Source organism: Zeugodacus cucurbitae, chromosome 2 (genome assembly GCF_028554725.1).
Source record: "Zeugodacus cucurbitae isolate PBARC_wt_2022May chromosome 2, idZeuCucr1.2, whole genome shotgun sequence".
NCBI lineage: Eukaryota > Metazoa > Arthropoda > Insecta > Diptera > Tephritidae > Zeugodacus > Zeugodacus cucurbitae.
The window spans coordinates 60924416-60940721 of NC_071667.1; the positions used below are offsets into that span (position 1 = coordinate 60924416).

Genomic DNA, 16306 nt, shown 5'->3' on the forward strand with positions numbered 1-16306 from the left:
AAACAATTTCAGAGAATTCATGAAATTGTATCTTTTTATGATTTCTAATTTCATAAACTGCGAGTATTATTCTGAAAATTTATTTCTGAAAAATATTTTTAATTTTTTTTTTTTCATTTTAGTTCTGGGAAATTATCTCCGATGAGCATGGCATCGACCCGAATGGCATGTACGTTGGTGAGAATGATTTGCAATTGGAACGCATCGATGTGTACTACAATGAGGCCAGCAGTGGCAAATATGTGCCACGCGCTGTACTCATCGATTTGGAGCCAGGCACAATGGATGCTGTTCGCCAATCGCCAATGGGTATGCTATTCAGGCCAGATAACTTCGTGTTCGGTCAATCCGGAGCGGGTGAGTAAACGTTTCAAATGATATATAATGAAATTTTAGAATATCGTTGAACTGAAGATAGCCGTAGTGATATTGGCGCATTATAAAGAATATTGTTTCTATTAATTATAATGAACTCAAGACCGAGCAGTATAGCGAGCGAATAATATACACCATATTACTACTCTGCAAAATTTGATAACCTTGCAACGTAAATATTTTTTTTAATTCCAGGCAATAACTGGGCCAAGGGCCATTACACAGAGGGCGCTGAGCTAATTGACTCTGTGTTGGATGTGCTGCGCAAGGAGTCCGAGGGCTGCGATTGCCTACAAGGCTTCCAATTGGCACATTCGCTCGGTGGCGGTACCGGTTCCGGTTTGGGTACACTGCTTATTTCCAAAATACGCGAAGAGTACCCAGACAGGATAATGAATACATTTTCGGTGGTGCCATCACCAAAGGTCAGTGCAGAAAATATATAATTTATTTTTACTTTTTTTGAAAAATATTGTGGGAGTATGCTGTTACAAGCAGAATATTAGTGACTGTTTAATTAAGTGTGTGGTGTTTAATTAAGTATTACATTATTTTTTTCCACAGCAAATTTATTTATTTTTTTTCATTTAGCTGAATATTTTTTTTATTTTTATTAGTTATTGGATTTCAATATTTATTTTTTTATTAATTATTTTATTTTATTTTTTATTTTATTTTATTTTATTTTATTTTATTTTATTTTATTTTATTTTATTTTATTTTATTTTATTTTATTTTATTTTATTTTATTTTATTTTATTTTATTTTATTTTATTTTATTTTATTTTATTTTATTTTATTTTATTTTATTTTATTTTATTTTATTTTATTTTATTTTATTTTATTTTATTTTATTTTATTTTATTTTATTTTATTTTATTTTATTTTATTTTATTTTATTTTATTTTAATTTATTTTATTTTATTTTATTTTATTTAATTTAATTTAATTTAATTTAATTTAATTTTATTTTATTTTATTTTATTTTATTTATTTTATTTTATTTTATTTTATTTTATTTTATTTTATTTTATTTTATTTTATTTTACATTATTTTATTTTATTTTATTTTATTTTATTTTATTTTATTTTATTTTATTTTATTTTATTTTATTTTATTTTATTTTATTTTATTTTATTTTATTTTATTTTATTTTATTTTATTTTATTTTATTTTATTTTATTTTATTTTATTTTATTTTATTTTATTTTATTTTATTTTATTTTATTTTATTTTATTTTATTTTAATTAATTTAATTTAATTTAATTTAATTTAATTTAATTTAGTTTAATTTAATTTAATTTAATTTAATCTAATTTAATTTTTAATTTAATTTAATTTACTTTAATTTATAATAATTTAATTTAATTTACTTTAATTTATAATAATTTAATTTAATTTAATTTAATTTAGTTTAATACCGTTTTTAATTGATTTGATTTAATTATTTGATGAAATTTACTATTAATTAATTTAAAGTGGTACATTAAGTATATAAGTTAGTACTTAATTTTGTTTTATGATTTCTTTTTTTGCAATTAATTAAATTTTTGTATTACAATTTGATTAATTTAGTATTTTTTATAAATTAAATTTATTAAATAAATTAATTACATAAATAAATATCAATTATTGTTTAATAATAGCCAGTAATTTTTGTTTTTTAATCAGTTTATTTTAAAATTTTAATTTAGTTTGTAATTAAATAGTCTTTTTTTAGTATATATTAAATTAAATTAATTATTCGAGTATATTTAATTAATTAAATATTTTTTTAGCCAGCAAACTCACTTTTTTTACTTCATTTAAAATGAAATAATTGTTTTTATTAATTACGTAATTAGTTAAATCACGTTCTAATTAAAATGCGCGCTCAATTATTAATTACTCATTAATTAATTGCCGTTTATAATTAATTTGACATTATTATTTTATTTTTAATGCAAATTATCACCCTTTATTGATTAATACTACCGACTAAATTGACTTGCCACGCTCTAAGCGAATAAATGAAAAACAAATTTTGTAATTATTTTTACCGCTCTCCATTTGCGCATAATTAGTCATGTCAAATGTTGGCTTAGCAATAAATTCGTATGAAAACTACAATAAATATGTCTAATATTTAATGCGAAGAATTAAACGCGCTGAAAACGCGCAACAACAACAAAAGCACAAACACATTGCATAATCGAATGCAATAAAATATATATTTTAGCAGCTAATTAGTAGTGCAGAGCGCCTAATTTCTGATGATTATTAATTTTTGCAAATTCTTTGACAAATTTGCTTAATTTATTGACATTTATATTGTCGCACGCACGCACGCAATGGACCCGCTGGCGGCTTTACCAATTCAGGCGGCAGCAATCAGCAATGCTAATATTTGTAAAACGCTTAACCGTTAGTGTGTAAACAAAGGTCACAAACACTTGTGGGTGTGTGTGTCGCTATGAGTATGTGTGTGTCTGTGTGTGAACGGCCAGCTGGTCACGCAGCGGCTAATTGTCAAATGCACCACAAATGTCAACGCGCCTGAATTAGTTGAACAAAAATGTTAAGCGCACAAAAATTACATCAAAAATGCACAGCTCAAGCTGACACACACACACATACATTGAAAACAAATGTGCCTAAAAATATGTGTTAATTATTGTGTGACGCAATTGACTAGCAAAACAAAAATAAATTGAATTAAATGCAAAACCACAATTTGTCCACTTTATGTGTGTGTTGGGTGTAAAAATTTATGCGCTATACCAATAACTATCATATAAGCTACGTAATTGAAATTAATTATATACGCACAACGACACTCGCCAATTGATTTCTTGTTGTTTTGCTATTTTTATTTAAATTTGTATTATTTTTGTTGTTGTTATACTTTCAGCATAATTTAATTAAGGCATACACAATAGCTTTGGCCTTAATTTGGCTGTTGATTGATTGAAGTGCGTACACGCATAAATATGAGCAATACTTAAATGGCACTCCAACACCCACACAACCTAAGCACGCACACATGCACTCAAGCGTGTATACACTGCCATAAATACTTCGGTGTTTGTGTTAGTGCGTTAGCTGTACACCTGCTTTGCATATTAATTATGTTTAATATGCTCTGCTACGCTCCGTCACTTGCAAATGCGCGCAGCGAGTGTGTTTTGCAAAAATTAAAATTGAAATTAATTAGCTGCGAAATGTGTAAAGGAATAGCATTGCAAGTAATTAAATGGGGTGGAGGTTACTCATACGCCATGACAACACTGTTGGCAAGCGCTTAGCTGCATGAGTTGGGTTTAAACTTGAGTTTATTATTGGCGAAAAGGAATGTGGCAAATATGCAAATTAGTTTCATGATGGAAATACCAAATTATGAAGACATTTAGTGTGATAAGTAAAAAATAAATAATGTCTTTGTGTGTCCCTGAAGTGCTGCAGTGCATTCTGTAGCATATCTTAAGGCGCCAGTCGGTATTTGTAGTTATTTTCTTGTATGATACAGTGACATGAGCGTTTTGAAGTTCGGGCACGAATGCTAGTGTTATATAGAAGAAGTTCATGCATATACTGGCTTTATTATTTATTCTGTGCCATTGAGACCACCAATATAAATATAATAAATATTCTAGTACCATCTCTTAGTAAGACTACATTTTTTAATGGGTTTCAGAGGCTAAAAACAACAGTATTTTTTAATGCTTTTTTAATATATACAATTATATATTTCATTTAAACAATTCAGCGTATCAAAGATACATATCTAAAGAGTATTTGGTTAAATTTTTATTTAAAAATTCCGAAAACTCAGCCGTTGGCACCTCATCTCCCATGACGTGTCCAGAAAAAGGTCTTGCGGTGGACATTATAACTCATGATTGGTTTATTTAAAAACAATAAACCAAAAATATTTGCATAGTACATGGATACATCTAGTTAATGAACGAAGGAAAATAGAAAATATTGAATTTTGAATTTTTGACAGAGTTTTAACCAACAAAATTTTCGGCATATATTGACTCGAAAAAAATAGTTGTAATAAAAATATAAAAAAAACTTTCATTAACTAGATAATGTTATTCCAAAGATGTGTGCAAAATTTGAACAAAATCGCTTCATAACTTTTTCAGATATCGTATCCACCGACTTGAAAAATTGAGTTTTGAGATAAATCCGTTTAAAGTTTTACATTTATACTGACGTGGCCTTATGGACGGAACTTCCAAAGGGTATATCTCTTAGAATATTATTCGGATTGATTTGATATTTTTTGGAAAATATTTTAAAGATATTACACTATTTAATAAGACAATAAAGATTTTTTTCGATATTCTGAAATTTTGAAAGCCACCTAACCCCTTAAGTGAAATAAACATTAATCCATTACTGTTATTTTTAAAAATAGTTGCCGCATCAAAAATTTAATTTCATTAAAGCCATTTTAATTTACTTTCTGCATTAGCACTACTTTCATATTTACATATATATCCCATTTGTACTTATTATGTTTGCTTCGGTTTGCAAATAATTGAAACATATTATCTTAAATTAAAAATATTTTTCACTTCACCCACGTGAGTGCTTTCAATAAACATGCGATATCTTGTTCGTAATTAAGTGTGTAAATACATATATACATATGTATATATATCATTTTAATTTTAATTACGATTTGACATTTTATTAAATACCTTTACTGACACGTGTACAAATATGCAGGTGAATATATTTGAATTTTATAGCATGAAGTGTACTGTGAAAAAAGAATTTCACAAAATTGTAATACGCAACAAAAATATATATATGTAAGCATTATATTATTATAAAGTGTAATCCATTTCGAGGTTCCCTACTTTTTTAAAGAGAAAAACACAGCAAATTTACTGGGGAATATGTATTTTCATTCGAAAGAACATTCTTTGGCATTTATTTTTTAAAGATTATCACTTTCAAATATTAGCCGCGGCAACGTCTCTTATTGTCCATCTGTTGAGTCCAATTTTCGATGACTCGTTCAAGCATTTCGGCTGGTAACTGGCGAGTGACACGCGTGATGTTTCGCTCCAAGGCCTGAATGGAAGCGGGATTGTCTTTAGATTTTAGACTTTACATATCCCAACAGGAAAAAGTCGAACGGTGTGATATCACACGATCTTGGTAGCCAAACGACCGGCTATCTGTTCAGCAAAGTGTTCTCTCAATAAATCTATTGATTGATGCGATGTTTGGGAAATGTCACCGAGATCACGAGCAATTCAATTTCAAGCATCAAATGGTCGGTTATTATGGCACAATAACGATCGCCATTGACGATATCATTTTTGGAAAAATATGGACCGATGATTCGGTCGAATATTATCCAATAATGAATACTGGGTCTCAAGAAGGGTGATGGTGTTGCGAATAGTATGTTTTGTAGACCGATTATGTTGACAATAAGTTGAGCGAAGTGCCCGAAACACATTACTTACAAAACGTGAATTCTCGTAATAAAGTTGAACAATTTGTAAACGTTATTCAGGCGTAAGTCTTTCCATGATGAAATGCCAAGAAAGCGTCTCATACGTGATCTGTCAATAAAAGGCTATTGAAAAAAGTGCCCCTACTTGATACAAGGCTAAATTGCCTAGAATCGGCTTTAAAAGTTTCAGGTATTAGTTTAGTCATAGATGAGACTATAGCTTTCTCATAAGCACTTATTGGCCTTTGTCCATCCGTTAAAGGCAATAGGAGTTGAGTTGGTGAATTACGACGAGTCTTATCACCTTTATATGGAGTCTAAATCAGATCAGAAACTTTCACAGAAACTGATCATGATAAAGCTTTTTACTGAAACCTTTCGAAAATCTAAAAATTCTTACTGCATCGAAGGTGAAGCTCTTTTACAAAAGAGTAGAACTGTGATCACTGAATCTGCAATTCTTTCTACTCTCAGTACGAAATCTTCGTAAAATATCGCCATCAATGAACACATTTGATATATTTATAAATTTGAGTGATATTAAAACTTGATAATATTCAGTTCCGAGTACTCTCAAATTTTAAACAAATATAGTTGTATATCGGGACAGAAAATCAAACTAAGGTTATATTAAAAAAAATGAAGTTATTATATATTCACCTTACGCCTTACGAGGGTGCCCAATTTGAACGCAAATTAATTCTTAAAAATTTTCAATATTTTTGAATAATATTAAAACCATAAAATATAAAAAACGAAGTAAGAATCGTTGATCGTCACATGCTGCTCACTAGAATTTTTCAATAAAATTAACTGAGAGATTTTAATCTGGTGAATATATGAACTGAAAAACACCAGCTTGATCTTAGAGGTATCAAAGAAAATGTATCGACATTTTTTGTTAGTATTGTTTTTTTTTGAAATGCTATTTTTGGATGCAGGTCATTCAGCAGGATTTTGAGAATATGTTTTCAAGAGTAATAAATATGATCGTCTAGTAGGTTCAGCAGTAAGCAGTAAGGAGCAGACTCGACAAATTTAGTATAATTTATTGTAGATTTTGTTGTTGTAGACTATATCCAAATATTTTAGTAGAAACCTGCCGAGCGAACAATCCTTGTTGAATGAAAATGCAGGTTCGTTTCATTTACAAAGAACTCACTACAGCGAGAACATATAAAACTTCTCGTAGAATTGGAGACAGTTTAAAATTATCATTTGCGTGGATTTACACAGCCAATTTAATTGGTTAATCAAAATTCTTCTTGAGAAACCCTTTTTTGCCCTTCACACTGCCGGCAACTCAATAACCGATCAGCTGTTACACATTTTTTGTTTTTGCTTTTCATAAGAAGTTGATAACTTTCATCAGCTGATTGCTATTTTTCAGCAGCGACATCTACCGTAGCTTTTTTTAGCAAAAAATTCAGCCAATCGCAGACAAAGAACGTATAACGTTCAAGTCGATTACAATTCAATTAAAAATAAATGTAGATTTTATTTTGTATGGTAAATAGATCTTAATCAGCGTTTTAATCTAGCAGAGGCCGGTTTATTGATCAATTAGCTCCTGAGTAAAAAGGCTAAAACCCTCTTTAAGCTTCTCATATTCTTTATAAATATTTATATTTAAAGTAAGACCGACCGATTATGATTTATAAGAAAAAAGTATAACATAAAAGCCAAGTTTTTTTTCGTTGGAAAGGTAAAAACTAACAGTTTATTTAGCCCTTAGAGGTTTCAAATATTTTGTAAAATAATTCTAGTTTCGTTTCCAGTTTTAATCCCTACATATTTCCCTTTTTTAATTATATTTTCGTTATTAACCACTTCACTTATTGTCATAGACACCCACGTAAGTAAAAAAAATGCCTTTATTACAACACATCATAAATGCTGGGTCACATTTACAACACATAGCACAGCAGATCATTACAATTCACGAAATAATATTGGAAAATTTCTCATATTTACCAGCTGCATTTATTATCCAATTTATGACGCCACAAATCAGTGGTTGCAAGTCAAAAATTTTTACATTCGTTGCGCCTCAATTGGCGCATAATAAATGCAATCAAACACACGGAGGAAGAGAAGAGAGCGAGGCAAGCCGAGGCAAAGGACTACACAGTTCACTAGCAATTTCACATACTCAAACCAATATTTGCATTTAATTTACTGTTAACACAAAAACACACACGCACGCACACGCACACTGGTAATAATAACTGTAATTTTCTTTTTATGATAAAATCATGCAATTCGCCTATTTTACGTAACGCCAACACACACACACACACACACACATTTGCTTTTGGCATAGCATATGCAAATGTAACGAAAGAATACCGTAGAATGCATTGTAAGCAGGCATACTGAATTTACGGTTATTTACAAGCATGCAGCATGCAGCATGCATTTGCATTGAGCAGCAGTTCAATTGGAAATCATAACGGAATATTGTTAATATGCATACAATGGCAATTTGTAAATTATTGCTTTAAGATATTAATATAAATGAATGGACGCAAACAAATGAGCGGCCAGTTGCAATGACAGCGGTATAATATAATATTAACAACAACAACAACAACAACAATAAAAAATGCAAAAAAAACCGTACAAAAAAGCCCACAGCCATGACAGCAGCTCGCAGCGGTTTGTGTGGCTGTGTGTGTGTGTGTGCACCGTAATTGATGTGTGAATGGGCTCAATGTGGAGTAGTGAGCAAAAAAAATCACACATATTTGTTGTTGCATATCACAAAACCCATGGTAAACCACATTTGGACACCCATTGCAACCGCTGATGCGATTAAAAACTGTCCTTCAATGTAATTTGTTGAGCTCTCGCGCTTATCGCAAATGATTTACGTGTCATATGCAACATGTGCGCGCATACCGCCACTCCTCGAATGTGTGTGTGTGCCTGTGAGAGTGTGTGTGTAGCTGCTGCATCACATTAGCCATGCATGCAGTTACGCATCATTGCGTTTGCCTGGCATTTTATGCGGTGCAAATGTGTCATTGCGTAAGCATGTAAATGAGTGTGTAATTGTAATTACGTGGATTAAGTGGGATTTCACGTGCGCATTACAACAAAAAACAAAAAATCGCTCACTTGTTGTGGTGTTTGTTAATCTTTTTTCTCTCATTTAACTATTTAAGGCTCAAATTTAATATTATTAGTCTTATGCATGGGCTGCTGAACGCAAAATATTAATTTAATAAAATAATTTCTTTAATATGCAATATCCGCTTTAATTTGGTGGAATTAAATATTTTAGAATTGTAAAAACAACAATCAATAATGTAAAAGTATCAGATCAACTGTTAATAAGCATACTATGCTCCACGCAATCGCATTTCACATCGCGCAGGTGGTTAGACTTATTCCGCTCTGCAGATCACATCACTTACCCTAGGTTATATAACTACTTTGAATGGAAGGTATAAAAATGGTAAAAATTTGTAAAAAGGTCGAATGAATATTTTTATGGGTAATAGTGAAAGAGATAAGATGCTGTATTTACAGTATCGCGTTTACTTTAACATGGAATGCTAACTTTATTAAGAGTTTTTATAAACAAGTCCAACAAATGCAAAATTGTATAATGACGTCATATCCTCACATATCCTCTCTCTGGGAGGCTCCAGTCTCCTTGGGGTGATCCTGAACAAGAAGGTCTCATGGAGACGCAACATTGAGGAGAGAGTGAGAAAGGCAACGGTTGACTTATACTGCTGTACAGGTGTCGTCTCTCGCCCAAAGTTGTATTATGGCTCTAAGCTAGCATAGTTCTTCTTAGTTGGCGTAGGAAACGCTTACGCGGTTATAGTCGAGTTCACAACAGCGAGCGCAGAAGAATGAATTCCTTTTTTTGGTAATACCATGTGAAGCTGGGTCTTTTTCCACCTGGTGCTTCCAACGAAGTGGAGGTCTCCCTCTTCCTCGGCTCTCACTAGCGTGTACTGCGTTGAACACTTTAAAAGCTGGAGCGCTTTCGTCCATTCGAACAAGTTGACGTAGCCAGCGCAGCCATTGTCTTTGTATTCGCTGAACTATGTCAACTATGCCATTGTTTAAGGGACCGTAAATCTACTGCAAAACCTTCCTCTAGAAAACACCGACTCATCGGCAGGACGGGAATGATGAGGACTTGTAGAGTTTTGTTTTTGTTCCTCGAGAGAGGACTTTACTGTTCAATTGCCTACTCAGTTCAAAGTAGCACCTGTTGGCAAGAGTGATTCTGCGTTGAATTTCTAGGCTGACATTGTTGATGTGGTTGATGCCGGTGCCTAGGTATACGAAATTATCTACAACTTCAAAGTTATGACTGTCAACAGTGACGTGGGATAGCAAGTTAAATCGATAATATTTTACGGGGTTGTCGTATGGTGGAGAGCTTCCTCTCTAGCTAAGCAGCTTAAGGGTGTGCAGGAGACGACTCCATATACGGTCCATTAAGGACAACACCAACTATGGCTCTATATGCCATTTTACACGTACATCTGTCGCTATCTGACTCAAGGAGGCTGGGATATTCAAAAATCCTCTACACTTCGATTGTATCCCTGATAATCTGAACCATTGTACCGTGGAGGTCTTTCCAACGTAGTGGAGGTCTCCCTCTTCCTCGGTTCGGAAGGTTTCTTCTCTGCGCATATACCTGTGATGGATATGTAATATAGACGGGAGAGAGCCATTGGAAAAGGAATTGGTGCAGTGAGTTTTATAACGAATGAATCGAAGTTCGAGGGTAAGTGCCAGAGTGAGAAGTTCCGGAAGCTCTCAATTAGCTCTAGCTTTAGACTATCTGACCACTTGAGTGTCTTTCAAACAGAGATGGCTGTCAACAAGGTAGTACCGAATAGCGGCTTCTTTCAAAGGTTTGTGCGGTAATACTGACTTTGAGTTCGATGACACAATTAAATTATTATTATGACATAATTAAATTGAAAAATTCTTGCGCTCCACTTCGGTCCAGAAGGATTTTGTTGTTCAGTGATTACCGAGCTCATACGAGCTAACTTGTGGAGCACAGACTACCGACTTATTCTAACTTATCGGCTTTACAGTTTCCGGCAATTCCGCTTTGACAAACTAGCTAAATAAGACGATTATTGAAGTAGCTTGAAGTTACAGCTTAAGAGGTCATACACTCTTGGACTACACCCCTTGACTAACTTTGAGCGTACCGGCAAGCCGCCGAAGCTGTATGGAGGAAAGCTAGGTGGAATCATCTAGACACTTTCCCCTCCAATACCTTAGACGAACCCAGCGAACTGGCTGGCACTGTACTTAACCTACTTAATAAACATGAGAAAGACTCAAAGGGCTTTGTCGATACTTGAGGTTAGTCTTGCTGGGATTGTTTTCATTGTCATCACAAAGAAGAAGAATTGTTATCTGTCCAACTGATATCCACTGGGACCTCAAACACAAGGATCAGCCTTCTCACCTAATCTAACTCATCTGTTCATCAGTTTGCACCTATTTTAAAGCGTGTGCACCAAACAACTTAGAAACAGACATTTTAAATATATCGAAGACTTCTTCTTAGAGTAAAATTGTTCAATATATTTTTGGTTTGATCATACTCGTTTCATTGGTTCGCTTGTATTTTTATAATTTTCTACCCCTTGGAGCAATCATAAACTTCGAAAATTTCGAGAATATGATTAATGTATGTTTTATCTTATGGAAACTACTCCAAAAAACATGCAAAAAATAAAAAAGAATCGAGGCATCGAGTTATGCATAGGTTTTTCAACCGTTTGAACAAGCACATTTGCAGTTACAACTCCAACAATCATACAGCAAGGATAAGAATAACGACCGCCACCAACACATGACACCACACAACAACAAAACGGTCAAACCGCAAGTCAATTTATGCGGCCTATTAATGCGAGCGAATCATAAATTACACATACAAATGAAACTATTAGCATCATATGAATATAGAATCGGGCATTATATACACACATACATATAAAATATAGAGAGACATAAGCATATATTAGCATTTTTGAGTGCGTTGCAGGAGTGGGCAGGCTCGCCTTGTAGCATAAGTTAGCGGTAAATGCGACCGCATGCAATAACGCCTTTGGCTACCAGCAACGCTGCGCCCCAATGGGTGCTGTAGTGAGATGAGTTAACGAAATTTTAAAGCCACCACCACTAGGTGGGGGGAGAGGGGGTTGAGCGCCACTTGATGTGCTTGAAAAGCCAAATGCCAATCGAAGCATGCAAACGACTTAACCGATCAAGCGAAACAGCAATAAATTTTCAATGATTTTGAGCAAAAAAAAAACATGTTTGCGCTAAACGGAAATTTATGTGGCATATGCAAATACGAGTGCGAGTGTGAGTGCACATGTGTGACAAGTATACGTGTGTGTAACCACAAGCGTTAAACCGCGCATGTTTTTGAGCCGCTGTATATATATGTACATGTGTGTGTGTGGAATTGTGTGACACGCTGTCAGGTTCAATTGGCAATCGTGTCGCTGCTAATTTCACGGCTCATCGCGTGCACAAAGAAAATGTTAAGTGGAATAAAAATCAAATCATTGCTGTTTAAGGAAACAAGAAACGCCGTTCAAAGTGGTGAAATGGTGTAGGAGAAGCAAAGGAGGTGCGCTTGGCAGCGCTGCTAGTGTTTTACAAGCATTTAGTGGAGAAGAGTTAATTATATTTACTCGTGTTGCTGCTTATGTAACGGCAGTGGGCGCGTTGACGCTGCGGCTCACCGCTAAATGGCGAAATGTATCTTATTTATGTTTAGACGTTGCTGCAATGGCCAACATGATGGCTCAAACGAATATTTGCTACACTCCCACTGGCGCGCATCAAATGCAAACAAGCCTCTCTGCATGTATGCATATGTGAGTGTGTGTGAGTGCGCGCGTATTAGTCGGCTTGTGGTTGCGTTTGCATAATGCTAATAGCTTGCGTTCACACAGATCTGATCCACATTTGCCTAACTTCAGCGCAACTCGCAGCGCTGTGCACCACAAGCCGCGTGTCCCGCTGCAAATGTATTTTCTGCAGCTACCGTTAGGCATCAGACGCCAACGCAATCGCAGACCTTGTTCACTTGTTTGCGTCGCGCTAACTGCGCATTGTACTACAAGCGCACACATACACATACATGCATATATTGTACCGTATTTATTGTGGAAAGGTGTTAGCCGGCCAGCGCTGTTTTCCCCACTCGCTGTTGTTGTTGTTGAATTTACTCTCTAGCGGCGTTCCGTTTACCATATAAAGGTTGTTGTTGTTGTTATTTAAGTTGCCTTGGTCGCGTCGCCGTTGCTTGTAGTAAAACATGCTTTCGATTGCATTGCTGTTGTTGTAGTATTCGTTTTTGTTGCTATTGTTGTTGTGCTGATTATGCGCTTCTGCTGTGCTGCGGTCGTTCGTGGCTGCGGTTTATCGCACATGTTCAAATCAATCGGTTTGGTTTGTTGGTCAATTGCTTAAGCTGCAACTGATGTATTTGCGCTGGCCAGCGTTATTTGCATGAAGTGCCGAGGGGAGGCGGGTAGGGGAAATATATAAAATAGATACATATGTGACAACAAAAGCTTCCCAACGTATAAAAAATGGGAGATTTTGTGAACTCCTCATAAATAAAAAGTCCAACAATAATGTATGAAGACTTCAAAGGGGTTGGTTAGAGGTTTAGATATAGTTGACCATTTGTCTTCTTGAGAGTACATAAGATCTGCATCCCTAGATAATTGCAGAGGTCAGAAATGTTGGTGCGCCAACTCGGTGTCTGGAACAAGCTCCCGACCCTTATCAGTGTTCCAACCTGAGCTTAATTAATAACTCAAATCTCATTCATTATTGAACGTCGACAGCACCATCGATTCTTTTTAAGGACGCGGATCTATATTTTTTTTTTGGTCAAACATTGTCACGTCAGCATTCTTCAAGCTTATTACAGGAACTAGTTTCCATTTCAATAACAACAACAACAAAAATGTATATGTAACGATTATCTGACTACTCTCTCGAGTTCCCAAATAAGATTCACGATTCAGTGTGAGTCAGACTCAGAAGAGTCAGATCTTCTTTCTAAGCAAAATATGCGCCGGAGGTCATAGATCACAGGAGGATGAGCTTTATCATTAAGGTGTCGAACTCTGAGTAACTTAAGTAGTAAGTAAGGTATAGAATTTTCGACCACTATCCATATTCAAGATCAAAATATTCGAAAGATGTTCAGAGAGAATGGACACATTTTAAAAATTCGCTATATTGCATCCACCATTTTAAAATATGAAAAGCCGACAACGGATTCGTAATCAGCGACCCCGAAAATCCCCGAATAACGAGTTTCATGTGAAAGTTTAAAAAATGCTATCCACCATATTGGTTTTCTGGGGTTAGTTCAAAACCCTGGTCGGATGGGATCGGGATCAAAAACATAAGGCACACATACCCTCAGGTCATGACAAACATTTTTTTTGTGTGGCTGTTTACATTGACATTTTGCATATTATAGGGATAAGATTCTCTCAAATCAAGTTTACATAGTCTATATAGACCTTAATCATTTTATCCATATTCAACTAAAGATATTCTAATCACATAGTCTCTGAGTTTATGATCAGATTAAATATTTTCACATACTGTTATAGAATAATTAGCTTAATGGCTGAGCAAAAGTAGATAAAAGGAGGTCGAACCTAAACGAAGACATTTAGGGCACAGTAAGAGATCTTATTTCATATATTTTGATGTAGTAATCTCAACAATCATACAACTCAAATATCAGGGTTCAGTAATAAGACCAAGGATTTCATTTTCAAATAATTTCCATAATCGCCATTTACGTGACGAATTGACTGAAGTGATTCCCTCAAGGAAATTTATGCATTTACAGTGTTGAAACATATATCTGATATTGAAATCTCAAAAATGTATATTGAAGACTCATAAGAATCAAGATTATAGAGGGATATTTCCACTTTATGACATTTCAAATGCACAAAGAGCATCTAAACGACATAAACGCACTAATTTATTCTCTTTGATTGTCCAACGCATCGTAAAAAAAGCAATAATGCGTGTGTCTACACAACACAAATCTTTGCTTTTTCGTGGTAACACAAAGCAAAGACAGCTCCCATATTGCTAATTTATGCGCACACACAACTCTGCTTACATCCATACTAAGCTTAGCACATAACGGCGCATTATTGTTGTAAGCTGTGTGTTTATAAATTTTTCATTAGTACAGGTGATGCAAAGAAAATATTTCATTAAGCGTACAACAACACAGAGATAATAAATTTCTACTACCGAGGCATTTATCAGCATATTTACAACAAAAAGGACAGACTAAATGATCATTGAGTGAGTTACTTTGACGCTTTAATGGACTTCATAAAATGACCATTGCTTTGAGCTTTGACAGCTAATTGCAAATAAATGCAAATGTCTGCAGTTTGTTTGGGCTAATGCCTAAGCGCGTTTACATACAAATGTGCCATTTAGTGGCAGTTTCCAGAAGACTTTTCGTTAATCGCATTTGTGCTAATGTTGCAACGAAATTAGAAAGAAAGCTAGCAAGCAAACAAACTTTATTTGTATAATAAAGCACTTATTTTGCATATAAAACACATGCTTATTTTGGTTTGTGTATGAGAAGTCGGCACGTAATTAGATTTCTTTTAGTTATATTAGCATTTGCGAACAATACAATAATATAATTATTGGCAGTAGTAGTTGTTGTTGTTTATTTCAATTTGGCAATCTTAATTATACAACATTTGAGATGAGCAAAACTCCATTGCTTGCCAAACTTTTAATATACTTTTTAATTAACTGAACAGAACGTTAGCCGCTATTTATTATGATGGAATGAATGCGTCATGCCAAATTCTGTTTGTCAGTGCAAGGAAGTGTGGTGAGCTCTTCAGGCGAATTTCAAAGCTATTTCCTATTTGATTGTTTCCATCTAGACGGCAACTTTATAATACCACCCTCGTAGAAGCCCCACTCCTTATTTGTGAAGGACTCGGACAGCCACTTTTCACAAGCCTCTTTTGAATTCAACTTTACACCACCAAGGGCGTTCGCCATGGACAGGAACAGGTGGTAATCACTTGGGGCTAGCTTCAGACGAACTATCAACGAAGTGTGTGGTGTGCCGTTGTACTGGTGTAACACTACTTCCCCTTCCTGTTGGCCAATTCTGGTAGCTTTGGGTCGATCGCCTGCTTCAAGCGGTCCAGTTGTTCACAGTAGATGGTAGAATTAAAAGTCTGTCCATATGTGAGCAGCTCATAGTGGATGATTCCTTTCCAATCCCACCAAACACACAGCAAAACCTTCCTGGCCGTCAATCCCGGCTTGGCACTGTTTGGGACGATTCACCGGCCTTCGACCACGACTGTTTGTGCTTGATATTGTCGTATGTGATCCATTTTTCGTCGCCAGTCACCATCCG

At 34.5% G+C, this 16306-nt stretch overlaps 1 protein-coding gene across 2 annotated transcripts in view; it reads left to right on the plus strand.

The window, feature by feature from the left end:
• Window positions 1-16306, plus strand: part of LOC105217212 (tubulin beta chain) — a 93685-nt gene that overhangs the window by 59345 nt on the left and 18034 nt on the right. For both annotated transcript variants that reach the window (XM_054225917.1, XM_011192108.2), the window contains exons 2-3: window positions 123-357; window positions 571-800. In XM_054225917.1, coding sequence (XP_054081892.1) covers window positions 123-357; window positions 571-800 — 465 coding nt within the window. The remainder of the gene's footprint in view (window positions 1-122; window positions 358-570; window positions 801-16306) is intronic.